The sequence below is a fragment of the Phycodurus eques genome, chromosome 9, assembly GCF_024500275.1.
Source record: "Phycodurus eques isolate BA_2022a chromosome 9, UOR_Pequ_1.1, whole genome shotgun sequence".
In the NCBI taxonomy this organism is placed as follows: domain Eukaryota; kingdom Metazoa; phylum Chordata; class Actinopteri; order Syngnathiformes; family Syngnathidae; genus Phycodurus; species Phycodurus eques.
Genome location: NC_084533.1, coordinates 20,478,564 through 20,503,037, shown reverse-complemented (window position 1 = coordinate 20,503,037; position 24,474 = coordinate 20,478,564). Strand labels below are relative to the sequence as shown.

General features: G+C 39.7%; 2 protein-coding genes across 4 annotated transcripts in view; both read right to left on the bottom strand.

Moving 5' to 3' along the window:
* The window catches only part of fmr1 (fragile X messenger ribonucleoprotein 1), a 31,508-nt gene extending 25,439 nt beyond the window's left edge, over nucleotides 1-6,069 (bottom strand). For both annotated transcript variants that reach the window (XM_061685461.1, XM_061685462.1), the window contains exons 1-4: nucleotides 5,664-6,069; nucleotides 1,251-1,303; nucleotides 1,051-1,144; nucleotides 806-877 (exon numbers count right to left, since the gene is read on the bottom strand). In XM_061685461.1, the coding sequence (XP_061541445.1) occupies nucleotides 806-877; nucleotides 1,051-1,144; nucleotides 1,251-1,303; nucleotides 5,664-5,714 (270 nt within the window). In that variant the 5' untranslated portion in view covers nucleotides 5,715-6,069. The remainder of the gene's footprint in view (nucleotides 1-805; nucleotides 878-1,050; nucleotides 1,145-1,250; nucleotides 1,304-5,663) is intronic.
* Nucleotides 6,070-14,176: 8,107 nt separating this feature from the next.
* On the bottom strand, nucleotides 14,177-19,336 carry rab33a (RAB33A, member RAS oncogene family). Of its 2 annotated transcripts, XM_061686037.1 has the most exons (4): nucleotides 18,888-19,336; nucleotides 17,336-17,476; nucleotides 16,554-16,634; nucleotides 14,177-15,354 (listed from the first exon to the last, which is right to left on the bottom strand). In XM_061686037.1, the coding sequence occupies exons 1-4, from the start codon at nucleotides 19,245-19,247 to the stop codon at nucleotides 15,130-15,132; spliced, it is 807 nt and encodes a 268-aa protein (XP_061542021.1). In that variant the 5' UTR covers nucleotides 19,248-19,336; the 3' UTR covers nucleotides 14,177-15,129. The 2 variants fall into 2 exon arrangements, with proteins under 2 accessions (XP_061542021.1, XP_061542022.1); XM_061686038.1 differs by lacking the exon at nucleotides 17,336-17,476.
* Between the last annotated feature and the right edge of the window lie 5,138 nt (nucleotides 19,337-24,474).

Here is a 24,474-nt window from a genome sequence, read left to right as displayed (position 1 = left end):
AACGGGTACGGGGATTCCCACCACGACAGGCACCGACCACCTTACGGCCGGTCGGAGAACAGACTTCCACCAGGACCAAATAATTACTGGGAATAATGTCCTGGTACTTGGAGAATGACAAAAACACATGGGTGAGACCATTGTGTTTCTGGTAGAAGAATGATTCGAGTTACATCATTGTGACTCTAACAGTGAAATTAAATTTACTGAACTTGCACCTTTAACCATTCATTCATTTTCCGTACCGCTTATCCTCACTAGGGTCGCGGGTGTGCTGGAGCCTATCCCGATATCTTCAGGTGAGAGGCAGAGTACATCCTGAAATGGTTGCTAGCCAATCGCAGGCCACATAGAAGAAACAAACAACCATTCGCACTCACATTCACACCTACGGGCAATTTAGAGTCTTCAATCAACCTGTTTTGGGGATGTGGGAGGAAATCGGACTACCCGGAGAAAACCCACGTAGGCACGGGGAGAACGAGCAAACTCCAGAAACGGATTATTTGTGATTTATTACAAAACTTCCAAACTGAAATAAAAGGAAAGCTGCCTATCAAACCCCGTTAACTAGCCTGCACTTCATCTACACCATCACAGTCCGCTTTACACAGATTCACATTCACACACACATTTATACACCAATGGGTGCACCATTTTAGATCAACAGAATTCCTCTGCTTTATTCTCCTGGTTTAGACATATGCAAGTCCCGCCCACTCTACAGTTCCACAGACATACTGTAAATGGTAAGACAAGCAGAAGTACAGAAATCGAAAGTGAAACGGTTAGGACTGAGTCCTACCTCTCCTTTGACCATGCGAACTTTGGCCATCCACCATCCACATGGCTCCTTGTCATTTGCCCTGGAATATACCTGCCAAAACCCACAGAGTATTATTCATCCCAAACCTGAACAAAAAAATACAATAAAAATAAAAAACAGGTGAAACTGACAAAACTGATAAATGTAATCATTATTTAAGTTGTTTTCCATCCCATTAATTCCATAAAGATGTTTGGCCAACATGAAATCAGTAAGAATCCCACCTCGACCTCATCGCTCTCATTTATCTCTTTGCAGAACCCTGTTGGAGGAGGAAATCGCACATCCTGGAATGGGATCTGGCGCTCTGGCTGCCAACTGGTATGGAAGCACACATTTAATCGATCATTGGCTGCACCAACACTAACTACACTACTGTATTTTACATTGTACTGTAGATTGTCGACACCTTCAAATTACTCACTTGTTTTCAAATGCAACCGTGATTGAGCCATCATGGACATCCTTCACAAATGCCTAAAAGAAGCACAGAGATCAAATTAAAGCTGTGTTATGGGAAGATATTCTGGAACACTAAATGTTAGCATTCTGGTGGCAAACCTAAGTCGAAACGGTTTCTATGTCCCCAAACTGATTATATCTGTATGGACAGTTTGGCACACTCTCAAGTTGTAAACACTCTGTATTTATGTTCTTTTGGATAAAAGCCATTTACTGTGTCAAAACAGATATCCTTTTATATAACTGATGGCCTCTCATTTCTTGCATGCAGACGGCATGCTAGAAAATTATTCAAAATTTATAAAGGCAATCACTCAAGGTGGGGTTTTCAGTTATGTTAACCAGACAAAGAGGAATTTTTACAACAAATTATTTGGTTATATTATTATTTTTTTAATTAATGAGTAACCTTTTTGTTGGGAAAATCTTGGTATTTTTGTTAATGATATTTTGAATGAAAATGGCAAATGATCACCAATCCGATCACAAAATAGAGCAATGTGTCTATTTAAATGACTTATCATTTCCTGTATATACTTGTGAACTTAATTGCTCAAACAATTATATTAACAATAAATAATGTATTTTTGTTTATCTTTTTATGCCAGTGAGGCATAGTGACAGACAGAACAAATGAATGGTCTACTATTAGACAGCAGGAAGTACATACAGTAATTAATGTATCCACTTTTTGTGACATTTTTGTTTGTTGGTGTGCTGTGAGATTTTTCAATTGTAAAATATGTTCCTTGGTTCCATAAAGGTTGGAAATCACTGCTCTAGTCAGGTCAAACCAACATTAAAACATGACAGAAATAATGGGTGCCAACTTACTGTAATTAAATTACTTTATTGTAATTAAATTACTTCACACACCCCAAAACTTTAGAGCATGATTCAACAGAACGCCTGCATGTTCGCTTACAACCATTAGTGCTACCACTAGCTTGCTAGGCTACATCACGTATTGTTGCCTGCTTGCGAGCCGTATCGTATTAAAGGTATGTGAACATAACTCAAGCAATCGTTGAATGAAAGTCCTCTCCCGAGCACCAGTGACCACCAACACAAGTTTTCCCCCATTGTGTTCTTACAAACACACGGCGCGATATTGTTGTCATCGCCATGGTAATGAGTGTATCCGGTCGCGTTTGAGTTGACAAGATAAAGCCCAGTGATCGTAAAAGACGGGATGCTTTTGGATTTGAATATACTGTACACGACAGCGACATGGAGTAAATGTCTTGCGAAGCCGATCAATGACGTCATTAATCGGATCGGTGAGTTTTGACATTAAAGCCGATCAGCTGATCAGCATATCGGCCGATACCGATCGGATCGGTGTAAAGTCTAATATATATATATGTGTGTGTGTGTCTGTGTGTATGAAACAAACAATGAAGTTAAAAACTTATAGTAGAAGACGGGAAATTCTTAATAAATGTTTTGGTCTGCCGCGACCCTTGTGAGGATAAGCGGCTCAGAAAATGGATGGATGTTTTGGTCTGGACTAAGAATAACAAAGGGCATTTTCCTGTTTTGCTGTTGTTGGCCTGCTATTACTTTATTTTTTTTTGGGGGGGGACGTGTATTTGTTATGCCTATTGGCTATTCTTTTGTGCATTGTGGTTTTCTTTGTTTTATTCTTTGTTGGTTGTATTATGTTTGTTAGGATGTCATTATTTTGTCTTGTGTTGTGATGTGTTAATGTGCTTAATAAACTAAAAAACAAACCAATAAATAACACTGGATTTTTACACATCAAATGTTGAAAGTAGGAAATGGATGCGTAATAATAATAATAATAAGAAGAAGAAGAATTGTTATTGTTAATACTACTAATAATAATAATTATAATTAACATGAATTAATTAATTAATTAATTAATTATAACAGTCTTTATTTCAGGATCATTATTCATCATTATTGTGATATGTTCTCAAATCAGATCTTAATACAGTCGAAGGTGGAGGAAAATATTTAGCTTCCAAAACTGAATATTCTCTATTTGCTGGGCGTTTTGAAGAGAAATGTTGTTAATAGATTCTTTGCATATTATAAAAACTCTATAAAACCAATTCGTTATTATCAGTCGTAGTAGTTGTCAGCTGCGTCACTCCCATGGAGGATGCGGGTGTCGGAGACCCCCAACTTTATCAACACCTAATAGTGTTGATGTCAAATGTTATTTTTTTCATATGTCATGGGCCACTTTAAAAAAAGGACTGTGGGCTGCAAATGCCCCGCAGGCCGTAGTTTAGACACCCCTGGTTTAGCTGAAGACCCAGGTACCTACAGTTAATAAGGCCACTGTTTCAATGTCCGAGTCACTAGTGTGTGTGGAGAACTCTCTTTGGTGTTTGTACTGTTATGAAGGAGGTTCTACCATGACCAATTTATTTTAACGTTTGAAATGGAGACACGCGGCAGCAAATGTTGCTCTGTAGCCACAACAATAAAAGGAGCCTGCTAAAGGCAGTCATGGAGTCGGTGACAATGAACATTGCCAAAGACATGGTGCCATTTTATCTGTTTTTAAATTGCCATGCTGGTCTACTTTAATGGTGGATGCAACATAAAATAGATGGCTAATATAGCCAAGAAATACCTTTCTATCTCTGCTACACAGGAGAGAAGAATTTAGGTTGACGGGCTCTTTAACATGTAGTAACCATTCCTAAAGCCTGACGTTGTAGACAGGCTTATTTTCCTGCCCAGATTTAAAACTAGGTACCTACCTTGGATGTACCTGAAGAGCTAATACTCTATGCATTTTCAGGGACAAAAGTAAAAAAATAATAATAACAATTAATTGATGTCAACTTGTCTAATATTTAAAAATTGTTATTAAAATGCATTGAAATGGATAGGATGGCTATAGGATTGTGTTTACTTTCTCCAAGAGGAACCACTTTTTGTCTTGTAAACAAAAAAATATTTGGCATAAAACATTAAAAGACTGTTCGGTTTCAGGATAAAGAAAGCAAATCCCATCAGTGAGAAAAATCCAAAAAACAAAACCTGTTTTGAATATCATTATCATTTGCTATTTATTTCTTTTTTCTTAAGGGCGAAAAAAACGACTGTAATCAGAAACCTGATTTTGTTTGCAGGCCCAAGCTCAATGCACAGCTGATGTGAATAGTTAAAGGCAGAATGTTTAAGTGTTAAAGTCTGTGTTGTAAACCGTATTATTCTTGAAATAAATGTATAACTGTGAGAAAACATTGTGATGAGAAATTAATATGGAAAGAATATTTAGGGAACACACTTACGAGACGACCTGTGCCAAACAATTAGTGTGCCCGGAAAAAACACCTATTGAATTAACTATTGATTTAATAATTGATTGTTCATTTTCCCAATTGATTATTGTCAAGGAAACGTGAAATGAACAACTACAGGAACAATCTTTCTAATCACCAAAATAAATTTCTGAAGTTGTGCTAAAATGCCATATTCAGCTGTTTAACTTTGCTCTGAGTAAAGGTGAAACACAAATACAAAGAAAAGCAATACACCTCTGCCTCTTTAAGAGCAACCAAAATATGTGTAATAAACCATTCATCAGTTTCTCACTATCCCCTCAGTTTTTTCAGGTAGAAGAACATACAAACTCAACATAGGAGATTTAAACCAAGAACTTCTAGATTGTGAGGCAGGCGTACTAACCACTATTAATACAACTTGCATAATGGTTATTCCAAATACCAATATAACATAAAAAGAGAGCTAAAAGTGTTTACCCAGATCAGTGAATAAATGCCCATTCGAAAGACATTAGCAGCCCCTTACAAGAGACCACATTGGAAATCATTTATACCAAAGCGTACAAGTCACAAACAGTCGCATTATGTTAGCAACCATCCTGGCCATGTTACCACTCAACAGATGCCTGTCACCACATTAACAGTACCCCTTTAAACCAAAAACCTTAGCTGACTTGTGATATCCGATAAATGTCAACTATAGGACGAATACCAAATAACATGAAGAAGCACCCATATCAGAATGTTAGCAATGAACGACCTTTCGAGGACTGCTTCACTGATAGTAAACTACAATCAGTTCAGCACCGCCACTGTTTCTACTGGTAGTGCTTCAATACTGCCAAGCTATGATCGACCGTGAGAGTATATTTGTTGTCAGTCTCAGCACAGGTCTCGAATCAGCAGTCTTAGCTTCGTTTACGGCTTTTCATTCTTCTCCGTCCCGGCCGGCGGAGAGGAGCACGGAGGCCGGAGCAGGTCCCTCAATCAATGCTAGTCCTACTGGGAATTAGCTCACTAGCTAACTTGGCGTGTAATACCTAGGGTGTATGCGTCGCGTGTTGAGTCGCGTGGTTATTATTTTTTTTTTTAAATGGACAACTTACCTTATAAAAGGCACCACTTGTTCCCCTTACTTCCACGAGTAATTCATCCATGATGCAAGTTAGCACAGCTCGCTCGCTAGCTAGCTAACCACCGTGAAAGATACGAGTAGCTAGCTAGCTGGCTAGCCTGACGCCAGCCTAGGTAGAGCGTTCTTGCTTGCTAAAAGAGGCTGCCAGAAGGATGCAAGACGAGGGGAACAAATAAATGGGTAACCCTCAAATGATCCCTCGTGCTCCAAGGTCGTCAAATATCTGCTTTGCTGAATGCTAATATACAAATTCCGATTTAGGATGAATCAAAGACGAAGTATATCGACCGCAGCAGGGTTAGCTGGTAGTAGATAGTTAATGTTGTGTGATTGATTAGTGGTGAGGCAGCTACTGCTGCTTGCATCTATGTGACGTCTCCGGTTTCTTCCTCTACTGAGCTACTAGGCTGTTCACATTCAGGAAAGGCTGATGGTGCTGCTGTCCACAGGTTACCCACAAGAATACTAAATCCACTAAAATTTATAGAAAGAAAACAAATCCAAAATATTAAATCATAAAATAATTGAATAGTTCAGGGAACGTCTTGATTATCATAAATATGTTTAGGGCTGTCGGGATCGAATATTTGTGAAATCAATTACCCTATCTACTATTCCAGTGATTAGTCAAATAATTGGACAAAAACTCATTTTACATTAAAATTGATTGCAAAATATTTTTTTTCCCACAACCAATGTTTATTAATCGATTACTGTTGTTTATTTGGTATTGTTTAATGATTAGACAAAACCAAATAAACAACAATTAAGCAATGTTACATGAGAGAGAGTGATGTACTCCCCAACCTTTTTGAAACTGAGAGCTACTTCTTGGGTACTGATTAATGCGAAGGACTATGAGGCTGCTTCAGGTTGAGGTTCATGTCAATTACAAGTTATTCCTACTATGGCTGCAAATAACCGTTTTCCATAATAGATTAAACCGACAATTTGTATTTTTTTTCATAAAATGATTATGATTCTGGCGGCACGGTGGGAGACTGGTTAGAGCGTCAGTCTCACAGTTCTGAGGACCCGGGTTCAATCCCCGGCCCCGCCTGTGTGGAGTTTGCATGTTCTCCCCGTGCCTGCGTGGGTTTTCTCCGGGCACTCCGGTTTCCTCCCACATCCCAAAAACATGCATGAATTGGAGACTCTAAATTGCCCGTAGGCATGACTGTGAGTGCGAATGGTTGTTTGTTCCGATGTGCCCTGCGATTGGCTGGGAACCAGTTCAGGGTGTACCCCGCCTCCTGCCCGATGACAGCTGGGATAGGCTCCAGCACGCCCGCGACCCTAGTGAGGAGAAGCGGCTCAGAAAATGGATGGATGGATTATGATTCTGCGGCACGGTGCATGACTGGTTAGCACATCTGCCTCACAGTTCTGAGGACTGGGGTTCAAATCCCGGCCCTGCCTGTGTGGAGTTTGCATGTTCTCGCTGTGCCTGCGTGGGGTTTCTCCGGGCACTCCGGTTTCCTCCCACATCCCAAAAACATGCATTAATTGGAGACTCTAAATTGCCCGTAGGTGTGACTGTGAGTGCGAATGGTTGTTTGTTTGTATGTGCCCTGCAATTGGCTGGCAACCAGTTCAGGGTGTATCCCGCCTCTTGCCCGATGACAGCTGGGATAGGCTCCAGCACGCCCGCGACCCTAGTGAGGAGAAGCGGCTCAGAAAATGGATGGATGGATTATGATTCTGCGGCACGGTGCATGACTGGTTAGCACATCTGCCTCACAGTTCTGAGGACTGGGGTTCAAATCCTGGCCCCGCCTGTGTGGAGTTTGCATGTTCTCGCTGTGCCTGCGTGGGGTTTCTCCGGGCACTCCGGTTTCTTCCCACATCCCAAAAACATGCATGGTAGGTTGATTAGAGACTCTAAATTGCCCTTAGGTGGGAATGTGTGCGCGAATAGTTGTTTGTTTATTATATTTTCCCTCCGATTGGCTGGCGACCAGTTCAGGGTATACCCCGCCTCTTGCCCGCAGACAGCTGGGATAGGCTTCAGCACACCCGTGACCCTTGAGGATAAAGCGGTCCAGAAAATGGATGGATGGATGATTATGATTCACTTACTGGTGTGCTCTGTAAAATTTCTGAAAATAGGGGAAAATGTCGATCATTGTTTTCCAAATTAAAAGCAGATATTTGCAAATATCTTATTTTGATTAAACACAAAAGATAATCAGCCGGCTTTCATAAATGAGTACAGAAATCAGATAATATATGCTGTTGAGAGACTGAAATCAGCTGGTTTGGGCAATTTTAAGTTAAGCAATGGTTCTAATCGATTATGGGAATAATTGTCGATTAATTTGATGATCAATTAGTTGTCAATGAATTGATTAATTTTGACACCTCTACATATGGTCTTCCTCTCCCACATTTTACACAACATGATTCATACTCTTTTTTTTTTTTTCTGTCACATCTGGAATAGATTTTTGTGAAACAAAATGTCCTCAATACCGTCCCACCATGGGAATAAACACCAAAACGGGGGGCGTCAGCACCAAGGATAGCGACCCCTTTCTCGAAGACGTAATCGTTATTTGTAGCAGGTAACAAGTTGTTAAGTTATTGTTGTATTTTAGGGAAACACTACTCTGTATTATGAAGGATACAGACTCGATAAAAGTTTTTACAAGTTTTTTTTTTATTCTTACTCTCGCAATCTAGCAGAGACTCTTCTGTTGCATAACACACCTTCCTCCAGCCGTTCCAACCTGCTTAGACCCACTTCTTCACTTCCTTACCACACTCACCATTGCTCTGCACTGTTGACCCCAAGTATTTAAAGTCCTCCACCCTCACTATCTCGTCTCCTTGGAGCCTCACTCTTCCCTCTCCACCTCTCTCATTCATGCACATATATTCTGTTTTACTTAAGACAATCTTCATTCCTCTCGTTTCCAGTGCATGCCTCCACCTTTCAAACTGTTCCTCCACCTGCTCCCTGCTTTCACTGCGGATCACAATGTCATCTACGAAAATCATGGTCCATGGGGATTCTCGTTTAACCTTATCTGTCAGCCTATCCATCACCACTGCAAACAGGAAGGGGGTCGGGGCTGATCCCTGATGCAGTCCCACCTCCACATTAAAACTCAGCCATCGGCTTTCTCTAGATCTACAAAGACACAATGTAGCTCCTTCTGACCTTCTCTGTACTTTTCCATTGAGAAGGTCAGCCTTTCCACAACATTCTAGTGTTATTCAACATAAATTTGAGTATCTAGCCATGTTATCTAGTAAGTGAAGTTTATGTAGTATATGAATTGTGGCAAACACCTATGGATGGCTGTTAAGTTCCTTAATAGTAACTGGATCCTTTTTTACAAAGCCTTTTGCTGATTACTGATACTGATTTCCCTCATGTGTCTGATGCTCTCATACTCCCCTGTAGTTAGCACTGTACATCTGATTATCCATCGATGTAAATATCTGCCAATGAAACATAGTTGCCATCAACTATTTTGTAAATAAAAAGGGGAACAAGCAGAGCGGAGAAGTGTAATGCAAAAAAAGTATGAACTGAAATTTATAGTAGAGGCACTGACTTGAATATGAGGCTGATATAAAACTGCTAAAAAGGAATAAGAGATCCAACAATGATATAGAAAGGAACTACTGGTGGAAACGATACAAACGCAGCATATAAATATCACACTTGAAAGGTGAAATTAATTACATGGGTGAAAGAAGAAAATAGAAGAAAAAAAGACATACAATGCCTCTGTGGAGGAGGTTCATCCAGAATATATTATTATTATATTGTGAGGTTCACATTTTGTAAATGCCAAAACAGATGTGCATCCATCCATTTTCTGAGCCGCTTCTCCTCACTAGGGTCGTGGGCGTGCTGGAGCCTATCCCAGCTATCATCGGGCAGGAGGTGGGGTACACCCTAAACTGGTTGTCAGCCAATCGCAGGGCACATACAAACAAACAACCATTCACACTCACATTCACACCTACGGGCAATTTAGAGCTGTCAATTAACCTACCATGCATGTTTTTGGGATGTGGGAGGAAACCCACGCAGGCACGGGGAGAACATGCAAACTCCACACAGGCGGGGCCGGGGATTGAACCCCGATCCTCAGAACTGTGAGGCAGACTCTCTAACCAGTTGGTAACCGTGCCACCCAAAAAAAAAAAAAAAAAAAAAAAAAAAAAAAAAAAAAAACAGGAGAAAAGAAGAAAAATCAATCATGTGAAATACATGGAAAGAGCATCCATCCATCCATTTTCTGAGCCGCTTCTCCTCACTAGGGTCGCGGGCGTGCTGGAGCCTATCCCAGCTGTCATCAGGCAGGAGGCGGGGTACACCCTGAAATGGTTGCCAGCCAACCGCAGGGGACATAGAAACAAACAACCATTCGCACTCACAGTCATGCCTACAGGCAATTTAGTCTCCAATCAATGCATGTTTTTGGGATGTGGGAGGAAACCGGAGTGCCCGGAGAAAACCCACGCAGGCACGGGGAGAACATGCAAACTCCACACAGGCGGGGCCGGGGATTGAACCCGAGTCCTCAGAACTGTGAGGCTGACGCTCTAACCAGTAGGCCACCATGCCGCCTAGAAAGAGCATTTAATGTCAAAAGATTACAAATGTTTGAGCATGTAGAGGAAAATTTTATTTTGTAGCATGAACTGGATGGAGCTCTTCAGATGCTAGGATTAATGCATGTTTAGTAGTTGTGCACCTCTGAGAATGTTCCTTGATAGAACATAAAAGCTGTCCATCTAATACTGTAAAGTTCTGAGCAACAGTATATTCACAGCCAAAATAAATAAAATAAAGACACATCACACTTACGGCTTTTGTTATTGGAGTAACATGGCATTCTATCATTTAATCCAGTCTGTGCAGCATGGTACCATGTCTCCCTCTGTTAGGATGAGGGTATAAATCTTTTTCGCAAACATCCACAATTTATTGATGTAAAATTCACCAAACTCTGCATTTGACATTAGTTTGTGGAAATTAAGAACTGTCATGCATAACAGAAAGTATTTTTAATGGCAGTAAAGGTAGATTAATGTCTGGGAATAACGTAATGATGAGGCCCATTCTATTTAAAACCAAAGTATATTAAAAACCACATGAAAAGAAAAGAAGCTTATTTGAGCTTATGTTGATGTATAAAAGCCAACTTTATTCTTAAACTAGTGTGACTTTATTTGAGGGTGAAGCTGGAGTACACTGGAGAAGCACCAGCAGGGTGAGAACATGTTCCACACAGAGATGTTCCAACAGAGATTTTATTCTGGATGAGGTAGACGTACTGACCACATTTCACCATGCAGCCTACAATTATTATCTTATTCTCATAATTCTAATGTATTATACTCTTTGTTGTACATTTTTTCATTGTGGCCTTAACACCGCTTCATAATTGAAGATTAAATAAAACAAGTTGCATACCCACAATAAGGGATCGGTTTGTACATATACCAGCTATCGGTATCAGGCCGATATCGGACTTATTTCAAGATATTGGGTACTTGTTAAGGCTGCTGGTGCCCTACACCTATACTTAAGGGGAAAAAAATCGGACATCAAGTCAGTCCTTCTCACCAGTAGTTGGCGCTATACTGCGGGCATTTAACCCATTGGTAAATCATTGTGTGTGTCAGAAAGAAAGAGAGGTCTTTGCTCACAATTATCTGTCATCGTGCAATTGAAATTTTATGTGTAAAAAGTACTTGTGATATTAGTACTTGGTGTCAGTATCCGTGAGTACCCAATAGTGAATACTCGTACAGGTATCACTCACCCCTGTTGACAATCGCCCAACGGAGCGCAATTGATGTCCCTCGCACAGGGCGCCATTAGGACCACCTATGCTACCCACAATGAATAATAATCCATTTAAAAGCAGGCATGGGTTGGTGGGTGATGGTGTATCCTGATCGGAAACTAATCATCGATGGGGTGGGGTGGGGTGGGATGGGATGTGGTGTGCCCTGTCTCCAACACCGCTAATCAAAATCCATCCACCCATCTAATTAAATATTTTTTCCCTACCTATTTGTGCAGACCGATACAGGGAACACTGCCTTAAATGATTTATAGGCTATAAGTTTGGAAGTTTGACCTAAATGCTCATTGATCTGAATTGTCTCCATATGGAACCATAGCATTGTGTCCCTTGACCCATAACTTACTGTGGCAGCTGTCTCAATGTCAAGCATATTACATGTCAGTCGACTGACTGTACATAGTGTTCATTGCTTATGTAGCCTTGTCTGTACAGTTTTTTTTTTTTAATCTGTCTTCTATAGGTAAATGGGGGCAATGATACAAATGTAGAGTGCATACACTTCAAGGGAAAATGAAAAATGTAAGAATTATTGTGCCTGACGAGAAGTAACATGGCATTTGAGTGTTCTTGCGTTTGTACTGTATATGAAGGCAAAATGGGATAAGCCACTGTACCAGGGAAAAACACTAGAAGGATATACTGTATATGCTGTACTTCATGCAAAATAGGAGAATACTTTCCCTCTGTCGTTAAGATGCAACAATTCGATAAATGGTTTTTTTTCCTCTTATTTACATTTACTGTGTCTGAGACGTGTGATGTTTCTTCTGTACCTCTGTACTGTAGTTCACAGTGATTTTACACAAGTCATTGTTTTTGAAAGATAAAAATTACAAAGCCCAGTTCCAATGAAGTTTGGACGTTGTGTAAAACGTAAATAAAAACAGAATACAATGATTTACAAATCATTTTCAACCTATATTCAATTGAATGCACTACAAAGACAAAATATTTAATGTTATTTTTTATTTGCAAATACGCTCCCATTTTGAAATTGATGCTGGTAACACATTCCAAAAGGCTGGGACAGCGGCAGCAAAAGACTAGTAGAAAAGAAGAAAGTTGAGGAATGCACCTGTTTGGGACATTCCATAAGTGAACAGGCTAATTGGAAACAGGTGAGTGTCATGATTGGGTATAAAAAGAACATCCCTGAAAGGCTCACTTGTTTCACAGGCAAGGATGGGGTGAGTTTCACCACTTTTTGTGTGAGCAAATAGACAACCAGTTTAAAAACAATGTTTCTCAATGTATAATTGCAAGGAATTTAGGGATTTCATCATCTACAGTCCATAATATGTTCAAAATATTTTGAGAATCTGGAGAAATCTCTGCACGTAAGCGGCAAGACCGAAAACCAACATTGAATGCCCATGACCTTCGATCCCTCAGGCGGCACTGCAATAAAAACCAACATCATTGTGTAAAGGATATTGACACGTGGGCTCAGGAACACTTCAGAAAACCATTGTCAGTTAACGCAGTTCGTTGTTGCATCGACATCAACAAATGCAAGTTAAAACTACCATGCAAAGCGAAAGCCATATATCAACAACACCCAGAAACAGCGGCTGCTTCTCTGGGCCCAAGTTCATCTGAGATGGACTGACGCAAAGTGAAAGTGTGCTGTGATCAGACAAATACACATTTCTAATTGTTTTTGGAAATTATGGACGTCCATGTCCTCTGGGCCAAAGAGGACCATTGGGATTGTTATGAGCGCAAAGTTCAAAAGCCAGCATCTGTGATGGTATGGATGAGTGTTAGTGTCCATGGCACAGACTTCTACCAACTAACTAACGCTGTGAAGACACAATTAATGGTGAAAGGTACATACAGGTTTTGGAGCAACATACAGTATGCTGCCGTCCAAACGTCTTTTTCAGGGACGTACCAGTTTATTTCAGCAAGACAATGCCAAGCCATATTCTGCACGTGTTCCAACAATGTGGCTTCATTGTAAAAGAGTACTAGACTGGCCTGCCAGCAATCCAGACCTGTCTACCATTGAAAATGTGTGGCACATTATGAAGTGCAAAATGACAACGGAGACCCCAGACTGTTGAGCAACTGAAGTTGTACATCAAGCAAGAATGGGAAATATTCCACCTACAAAGCTTCAACAATTGGTGTCCACAGCTCCCAAAAGCTTATTGAGTGTTGTTAAAAGGAAAGGTGATGTAAATATGCCCGTCCCAGCCTTTTTGGATCGTGTTCCATCCATCCATTTTCCAAGCCGCTTATCCTCACAAGGGTCGCAGACGTGCTGGAGCGTATCCCAGCTATCTTTCGGGCAGGAGGCGGGGTACACCCTGAATTGGTTGCCAGCCAATCGCAGAACACACATAAACAAACAACCACTTGCACTCACATTCACACCTAGGGGCAATTTAGAGACTTCAATTAACCTACCATGCATGTTTTTGGGATGTGGGAGGAAACCCACGCAGGCACGGGGAGAACATGCAAACTCCACACAGGCGGGGCCAGGGATTGAACCCCGGTCCTCAGAACTGTGAGGCATACGCTCTAACCAGTCGACCACCGTGCCAGAACGTGTTTCATGCATCAAATTTAAAATGAGTGAATATTTGAAAAAAAAAAAAAAAAAAAAAACAAAGATGGAATATTAAATATATTGTCTTTGTAGTGCATTCCATTGAATCTAGGTTAAAATGGATTGGCAAATCATTCTACCTGTTTAATTTGTTTTACAGAATGTGACAACTTCATTAGAATTGGGATTTGTATATAGTAAACCATGATACTATCTGAAGCTTCTGTACTACTGATGGCTGACCAATTCATCAAACTCAGATGGATTATTAAGGCAAAAAAAGTATGAAGAACATAGGAAATACAGTTTTTCAAGTCAAAATAATATAGAAAAAAACAGAGTTAATAACACTTACAGTGATAAAGGACATACAGTATCTATGCTGGTTCTTTCATCAAGTCCTTTTGACTAATCTTGTCTGTATGGAGGGGTTTAATTACTCAACTTGAGAGCTGGAGTCTATTAAGTGTAAGGCTGTGATTTGAGGGGAGGCATTTATTTGTAGAAATACCTTTAAATAATAATAATAATAATCAATTTCACAAATTACTAATGATGCTTGATTATAAGACTGACAAGACTTTTTATCTTTGTTTTCCTTCTCTCTCCAGTTAAGTGCATTTTTTTCCCTTTTCATCATTCTTTTATTATTTCCGATCCCTAATTATTTTTGGGTTAGTGTTGAAATACTTTTTCTTTAAACTCCACTGTTAACTTCACCTCTAGGCGCCTATTCGAGGAACGGTCACTAGCTGAGGAAATACTGTATCAAGTTCATTTTTCCTTAGATCCATCATCAGCATACAGTATTTTTCCTCTTCACTTGGGCTAAAGTCCAGAGCAAAAGTTACCTCACTTCCTCTTCCACAAGACATGTTGCTTTCAGTGTCAGTCATAAGTATCATCTTGCTCCTAAACCAGTAATAATACATTAAAACGCTTGTTTTACAGCCCCATTATCACTCTCCTCCCCCTCCATGACATGTACTGTTTTTCCAAAGAACAATATTCCATTCTATTACTTCTACCAATTGCATTTTTCTTCAACAAAGACAATTAGTCTTTGTCTCAGTTTCTTGTGTGAGTCGCACTCTCCCGTCCTCCCGCTCCACATCTCTGTAGAGTAGAGATTTTTGGGCTTTCAGACGACAGGCCAGTGACATGAAGATTGAGTCTACATTCTGACTCTCTCTTGGGTCCTTTGCAGATGTCTCGAACAGAAGCATGTTGTGGGAGTCTGCAAACTTCAACGCCATGTTGGATGGCACCTGGAGATGGGATTACAGTATTATGACTCATTGTCTTATTTTCTGTACCGCTTGTCCTCATTAGGGTAATGTTTGAGCTATAGCCTACCCTGAAAGGTGGGTACACCCTAGAATGGTCGCCAGGAAATCGTACGGTATAGATAGACACAACCATTAAAACTTACTGTACGTTCACACCTATGGGCAATTTACATAGTCTTCAATTAACCACCATGCATGTTTTTTAGTAATGAGGAAAGAAGTCAAAGTACCTGGGAAAACCCCACACTAGCACAGAACATGCAACAAAACTCCACACAGGAATGCCTGAGCTAATACTCAGACCCTTTCAACCTTTGGCAGACGTGCTCAGAAATACACCACAAGTATTTTTAATGACAAGATCAATTAATAAGTTGATCATTTTTCAAATATTGTTTTTGAAAGGATGGGGGGGACTCTTGTCTCAATATGCTGAATTAAGACAAGAGTCAAGAGAAACCCATGCAGGCACGGGGAGAACATGCAAACTCCGCATTGAACCCCAGTCCTCAGAACTGTGAGGCAGACGCTCTAACCAGTCGTCCACCGTGCCGCTAATAAACAGTTAACTTTCCCTTAAGTGTCTCTGTTGTGTGGATCTACGTGTAGCGCATGGAGCAAGGCTGTGAAGTATAGGAGGGAGACAGCGCCAGTCAGATGGTCTGCCGGCAGTCCACGAGCGCACTATCTGCTAGCAATGACTAGCCTAGCCACTAGTAGCAGGCCACTTTGTAGTGGGGCCGTCAAACTCGCCGTCAGCTTGCTGTGTGAGCCCAAATAACAAAAAAAATTGTGTGAGCACAACGGCTGAGCCCAAGCCGCAAGTGACATCATGAAATGAGACAATGGCAATAAACAAAGAATTTCCTCATCATTAACAGTATACAATTTATCCTACTCATCTAAAAATAGATATACGTATAATTCGTCATATTTTTATTATAATATTTCATTTTCATTATTTAGCCCTTATTGACCAGCTGCCACTGGACAGCGCCTCTGCTGGTTGCTGCACTCTATTACCTTTATTGCTTCAAAACACAATTAAGCAACTGCTTTAAGATGTGAATGATCAACAATCAATCAGAATTTGTGACAATCAGTTAATTCACTATTTAATTTGTATGCCCATTCCTACTTTGTGCCTTCTGTTGTTGGTAATGCTTAAGTCTACTGACCTGTACGTTGTCTACTAGGTCACACTTGTTCCCAACTAGGACTCGAGGTACTGATGCTGAAACCCGATGACCATTACACTCCTGCAATAAAAGAAAGCACTTGATTCAGTAAAATTAAAAACTCCAAGCAAATTATAGGATTTCTCAAGCATTAACCATAGAAATGTTTTAATATAAATGCCCAATGTTCCACAGAGGTATGTCAACAAGTAAATATTTGCAGTGGGCATTGTGTATTATTGAGAAAATTGGCTAAAATGTATCAATAAAACTAAATCATAACAATACTGATATGATCAATATGTCTGCTGTGACAACCTGAAATAAACCTTGAAATTGTGAAAATATTAATTAAAAATTGTGTCTGGAAGAAAGTTTAGAATTAGTTGAGTTGAGTCCTGAATTAATTTATCAACATATTTGGATTATTTTCTTGACACAAAATTTAGGGGTAAATTTGTGACTGTTAGAGTTCTAAAACGTTACATTGGCTATCCTCTGTCAGCTATATTTCAATAAGACAGAGAATAATCTCAGACAGTTAAAACAGATTGCTTTTGGCCCCTGTTTCCAATAGATTTTTTTTTCCTACTACAACATGCCAAAATGATGTCTGTTGTTTATGTTGTAAAACTTGCATTAGTAGTTTGAATTAATGGAATGTCAGCAATGAAAAAGCTAACATAACCCTCCATAGCCTAGTCTTAGAGATGGCAACAACACTGGAAATCTGAGAGGTGAGGATAATGACTGTGAACAATTATTTTTGTTGTTTAACTCACCTCTATCCATGTTTGCAGATTGCGGAAGGAAGCCATTTTGGTGACATCATAAACAAAGACTACTGCATGGACATTACGGTAGTAGTGTTCTACCATGGATTTACGAAATCGCTCCTGGCCAGCTGTGTCCCATACCTGCACCTGAAGATGAGATAAGTCTTTTTTTTATATTAATATTCTAAATCATATAATTCTGGTTCCCAGAATATCCTGGATTATTATTTATTGGCAAAAACTGTCATGTGTATGTCATTTTCCCCCCATAGTGACAGATGATTCTCACCATGAAAAACATGTTTATGAACTCAGTGATGGTATTTCCATAAAAAAGAAAGCACAACATATACTAAATTTATAATACAATATTTTATAATAAACCATGTCAACAGGAAAGCTTGTTCCTCATAGTGGGCACACACCTCCATGGCCTGGCGTTGACCTTGTTACCCCAGAAAGGTAATTTATTCCTAATGGAGTGTTCTCGTTTTAGACAAGCTAATATGATAGTGTGGTATTTTTTGTGAGTCTGCATCATTATGGCTATCGAGGGATGACTGACATGAGAGGGTGGTCAGCTGAGACCAAAAAGGGGGGATGGGAGCATATTATGCACATGTGTGGCTTTGTCACATCCACGCGCGCTGGCCAGCTGCATATGGGGGAGGAACAGTATGTTGGACTGTGTGTGGTATAACATAATCATCCAGAAGCTTGAATAAAAATGTAACCAATAATTTTTGCAACAACACATAAACAATTATATCGTCTACTGAAGATGGTTTTGTACGCATTTTCAGTATCAAAGCATTGTATTTTCTTCAGCAATAATAAGTTACTTACATAAAATTATGGGTTTTATTTACTGTTGCTTTACATGTGTTGCAAATGTGATGGCTCGCTACAAAAAAAAATACATTTAAGGCTCAATATAAATGATTAAATTGCAGAATTGTAAATCAAGTAGATATAGTTTTGACGTTTCCATTTCTACAAAAATATTTCTTTCAATGCTTTTTTTATCGTCATTCACCATTTACAAAATTCTGAGTTCTTTCCTACACAAGTAATCGTTTAACATATTACATAATGAGAGAAATGATCAGATAAGTCAGTGATCATCAATTTGCTTTTACCAACCGTGCAATAATTTTGCAAAACAAAGAAGTTTCTCCAGATTATGCGGTACAACAATATTCTCATTAGCAACAGAATTGAAGATCCCTAAATGCTGTTGCCTTTATTAGTTTAACCATAGAGGAAGCTGTTTATTAACCAAATGCAAAAATGATTGGAATAGTTTTATAATACCAATTTGGATATGAAAGGACACATGGTTTCCTTTCAATCACTGCGGACTTAAACAACACAGAAGACCACTAATTTCACCAGTATCTGGACATACTGGAAAAATGTGTGATTAATGTTATAAAATCAGTGTTTTCTGTTCAATGCAAGGCTGCATGGCCTGGTCCCCGAGAAGCGGTGGAGGTGGATGAGGGGGTGGGGACAAGAAAACACCTCCAATTCACGGCCAGGCACGTTCAAATGTTACCTTGATCGTCTCTCCTTCAATTTCCACCGCCTTCTCCCTGAAGTCCACACCGATGGTGGCTTCGGTCTTGTCGGGAAAGCTCCCGCCCGTGAAGCGGAAGGTGAGACACGTCTTCCCCACGTTGGAGTCCCCGATAACGATTATCTTAAAGATCCGCGTCTGGATGCTCAGTTCCAGGGAGGAGGTGCTCAAATCCGCGGAGGATGTGAAGCTAGCGCCAGCGTCGTTGCTGCTGCTGGCCCGGCTGCGGCTTCGGTAAACATCCATGGATGATGTCAGGATGGTGACATTGTCATCTGCCCGGCTCGGCCGAATTACCCTCCTTCCTCGGCTCTCCTCCTCCGGGGAATCGTTGGTCATTATGCCGGAGGAGGCGATGTGAAAATCGGGATGCGTGAATGAAGAGAGTAGAGATGGACGACTGGGTGGATGGAATGAAGGGAGGGGAAACGGAAGGGAACGGAGGAAAGAAAGAAAGAAGGAGGAGACTTGATGTGCCGTACCAGCGAAATTGTCATCTTAAGGGGGCAACATTTAAAAACAAACGAGCGCACCAATACGTCATCATGATCATCATCATTATCATCATTTGTACATCGTACTCCTGCACTGCCGCAATATCAAACGAGATCACCTGCTTCAAATTGCGCTTTTACATAATTCACGTAATCACACACCAAGCATTTTTAGTTCTGTGCCTTAGTGCAGAACTGCACTGTACAGCTGATTTTAATTTGTCCTGCTCTCTCATGTAGCTGTCAAACCAAACGTAAAACACCTCTCAATATGTGCCATTACATTGTACAGTAAAATGCTGCCACAGAAATAATATTAAAAAAAAAATATATATATATATATATATATATATATATATATATATATATATATATATATATATATATATAGTTTCTCAATAGTTGACTGTAGATAATTATGGGACACATATTAGTTAAATTTCACAGTTGTCTTTGTAAAGTCTCCAGTAAGTGTAGACGTATAATTGCCCTGTGCGTTCTCGTTACATGAATTATAGTGTTCATCATCAAACATTGAATATGCAAATATGCAATTAAATTATTTCTCGTGAATTTTTGACTCTCTAGTCAAGGAGAAAAAAAAAAAAAACTGTGAATGTGCGACAAGAGTTCTCACACTCGTCATGTGATCTGATTAGCTGCGTATCATCACATTCCATGAAGCAACATGCCCTTAATGCACAGGATTGCTGTGTTGTCAGATTCCAGACCTGATTAACACAAAGTGGTTTCTAATTTAGTACAGTCACCTATGAGAAAATACAGTTTAAAAAAACTGTACATGGTCAAATGGTTAAAAATATTTGCTTCTCCGTCTCTGTCTGTACACTGAGTATTGTGATGCAGAATAAATAACCAGCCTGTGATTCAAAAAGCCAACAAGAACAAAAGAATGACGAGACTACATTACACATTCCTAGTTTTGTAATTGATTGCTAGTCAGGTATCAAATGTGAGCAATAATTGCCTATACCTATTCATTTATATTTGAGTTTTCAGTATTTAGATGGTTACTAATTTAATGATAACTCCCATACAATTATCGGATTAAATTATCCATGCTTCTCATACGTTGCATTGTAAAAATAAAATAAAAATAAAAATGCCAAGAATGTAGGATAAAACATGAGAGTAAATGCTTCATCAAAGTGAGACAGAAAATCTGTCACTCAGGATTTACAAAAATGTAGCCGTAAAAAATGTTGCCAGACATGTAAGCTGCTTTGCTTTCATTCTGACACACACTTGGGATTTAATACCAAATACATACTGGGAAATACTATCCCTCCTTTTTTGTTGAGATGGCACTGTCTTTGTTGCACACACAAAACACACACACGCGCGTGTGTGATTTGTTAACAATCCCTCAGACACAATCTCTTTTGCACAGACTCTTTCTCAAAGGACAAACATAATCTCCCCATAACACAGACACACAGACACACGTACACACACACACACACACACACACACACGCACACACACACACGCACACACACACACACACGCACACACACACACAAACTGTGAAGAACAGTTCTGACATTTGTGTCTGACAAAGCTCCCTTCTTACTTGGTCAAAGACTTACTTGTGTGGAAGTGACACAGCCTAAGACATTCACATTCTGTTGAAAACTAACAGTGAAACTGCATAATCATCTGGGTACATCCATCATTTCAATTTCTTCGGCTCTTGTATTGAAAACACTCAGTGGTATACAGCGGTAAACATGAACGGCTCAATAATCCTGGAGACAACAGTATGTGAAATATACTGTATCTTTTATGACTGATTCATTGTGAAATCAAAACAACTGGAATAGAAAAAATATATATAATTTTGAAAGTGATTCTGTCTCTATAAAACCTCAAAGAAATACAATTTGAAATCATATATATATATATATATATATATATATATATATATATATTATACCTGAAAATTACAACATTGCAAAAAGTACTAAATGACACGTCTGACTGTTATTTCTTTTTTTTTTCTTTTTTTTTTTTTTTACCATTACAGCCTACTATTTAACACAACTTCAATGTTTGTCAAATTATTTGACAATCAAATATTAAACCCAAAGGGGACAAAAATATGTAGACTTAATGCAGTAGAAATAGAAATAATGAGTTGGGTTGAACCACAAACGTTAACCTCTAAGTGGTGCTCAAGGAGAAGATAATAGGCACATAACTGTAGAATTTTTAAGAAACAATTTATAGGAACACCAGCTGATGTCAGCATTCTTCACCCATTAGCAAACAGGAGTAAAACTGTAAAGTTTGCTGAATTGGTGTTTTCCAAAAGAAATTACTAAAAGTTCAATAATAAAACATAAAAAATAAGAGCTCAGGCCATGGCCAACTTTAACTCTAACAGAAATCCATCCAGGAATTTCGCCTACAAATCAGAGAACTGCCAACATGAGTAGGCCTTCTCCTTTGTGCATTAATAATGCCATTTCAAACACATTCAATAGAATTCAAGAAAAATTACAGTCTACATCATCAATGCCACCATTTGAACCAAACTAAGAAACGTAACATGTACATTAAAATTTATATTTTACTTAATTAAATCAACTTTGCTCTCTATTAATGCCTTACAGAAACTGTTATCTGAATAAGAATCTTGTCCCCCCCCCCCCCTTGTCCTTGTCCTCTCGGACCGTCTGCACCCCGGTCACCAGCTCTTCCAGCTCCTTCCCTCAGGTAGGCGCTACCGATCAACGCAAACTAGAACTAGTAGACATTCCAACAGCTTCTTCCCTCTTGCGATCAACTTCTTAAACACCTAACCTATAATTCCATTACAACAAGCTGGCAATTTTTTGACTTGAGTTCGTTGTCACATTTCTGTGGGGCCAATTATGTATTACACGTGCACTCACTGTAGTTGTCTCGCCATGCTGCACTATTTGCATATACTGGCCACTCATGCCAGAGTAGCATCTGCTCCATTTGCACACTGACTGAGGAGTATCTGTAACATTTGCACAACCAACATTGTCCCAGATGATCGCACTACTCGTCACTTTAAACCGCATACACTCCTTGAAGTCTCAGCGCCCTTTGCACAATGGTCATTGCACCGGACTATTGCAATATTAGTCGTTTGAACTGCTCTAAGTGCTAGAGGACTCTGCATCTTTTTGCACAATTGTTTTTTGTCAATGTCTTTATGTCCCCAAAGTGTTCTGTAAATTGACTGTTTGTTGTACTAGAGCGGCTCCAACTACCGGAGACAAATTCCTTGTGTGTTTTGGACATACTTGGCAAATAAAGATGATTCTGATTCTGATTATACATGTGAAAAACAGCATTGATACCATTTGAGGATATCCATTAGTCTTGGGGAACCACTAGTTTTGTTGTATTAATTACTTTTTCCAAACAGCAATTTTGACAAAAATAAAACAGTAAAAAGTAGGGGGGAAAAAAAAATTTCGACATAACTTTTTGTTTTGAGAATGGCCCATGGATGAACCTAATAAAGGAATACTTTTGAGTAATTTAGTTTTTACCATTTGAGTCAGTATGCCATCAAGGGTCAAATATTCTGCACCATTAAGTTTTGTCCTTTTATTAAGAGTTCTGTACTGCTTACTAAAATATAGATAGGATATTAAAAAGCACATTCATAGACTAGTTTACTGCGCTGACTAGATACTAGCGTAACTCTGTGTCGCTGTGGAGTTGGTGAATGAAACAGAATACAAAAAGCATCACGGTCTCTAAGGAGAAAGTTGATGTTTTAAGGGTTGTGTGTGTGACCATATGTACAACCCCAATGCCAATGAAGTTGGGAAGATGTGTTAAACATAAATAAAAACAGAATACAATGATTTGCAAATCATGTTTGACATATATTTAATTGAATACATCCATCCATCCATTTTCTGAGCCGCTTATCCTCACTAGGATCACGGGCGTGCTGGAGCATATCCCAGCTGTCATCGGGCAGGAGACGGGGTACACCCTGAACTGGTTGCCAGCCAATCGCAGGGCACATACAAACAGACAACCATTCGCACTCACATGGACACCTACGGGCAATTTAGAGTCTCCAATTTATGCATGTTTTTGGGATGTGGGAGGAAACAGGAGTGCCCGGAGAAAACCCACGCAGGCACGGGGAGAACATGCAAACTCCACACAGTCGGGGCCGGGGATTGAACCCGGGTTCTCAGAACTGTGAGGCTGACGCTCTTACCATTCGGCCACCGTGCCTAATTGAATACGCTAAAAAGATATTTAATGTTCAAACTGATACACTTTATTGTTTTAGCAAATAACCATTAACTTAGAATTTTATGGCTGCAACACGTTCCAAAATAAGCTGGGACAGAGTCATGTTTACCACTGTGTTCCATCACCTTTTCTTTTAACAACATTCAATAAACGTTTGGGAACTCAGGACACTAATTGTTGAAGCTTTGTAGGTGGAATTCTTTACCATTCTTGCTTGATGTACAGCTTCAGCAGCTGTCTCCGTTGTCGTATTTTTCGCTTCATAATACGCCACACATTTTCAATGGGAGACAGGTCTGGACTGCAGACAGGCCAGTCTAGTACCCGCCCTCTTTTACAACAAAGCCATGCTGTTGTAACACATGCAGAATGTGGTTCGGCATTGTCTTGCTGAAATAAGCAGGGGCGTCCATGAAAAATACATTGCTTGGATGGCAGTATATGTTGCTCCAAAACCTGTATGTACCTTTCAGCATTAATGGTCCCTTCACAAATGTGTAAGTTACCAATGCCATTGGCACTAACACAGCCTCATACCATCACAGATGCTCGCTTTTGAACTTTGCGTCCATAACAGTCTGGATGGTTCTTTTCCTCTTTGGCCTGGAGGACACGACGTCCACAATTTCCAAAAACAATTTGTAATGTGGACTCGTCAGACCACAGAACACTTTTCCCCTTTGTATCAGTGGATCTTAGATGAGCTCGGGCCCAGAGAAGCCGGCAGCGTTTCTGGGTGTTGTTGATAAATGACTTTTGCTTTGCATGGTAGAGTTTTAAATTGCACTCACGGA

What these genes read in the sequence shown, in the direction of transcription:
- rab33a (XM_061686037.1), bottom strand. Translation starts at nt 19,247, where the DNA reads ATGACCAACGATTCCCCGGAGGAGGAGAGCCGAGGAAGGAGGGTAATT. An exon ending in TTGAAGGAGAGACGATCAAG is followed by an intron (nt 17,477 to 18,887) that starts GTAACATTTGAA and finishes TCTCATCTTCAG; the next exon opens with GTGCAGGTATGGGACACAGC. An exon ending in ACCTAGTAGACAACGTACAG is followed by an intron (nt 15,355 to 16,553) that starts GTCAGTAGACTT and finishes TCCCATCTCCAG; the next exon opens with GTGCCATCCAACATGGCGTT.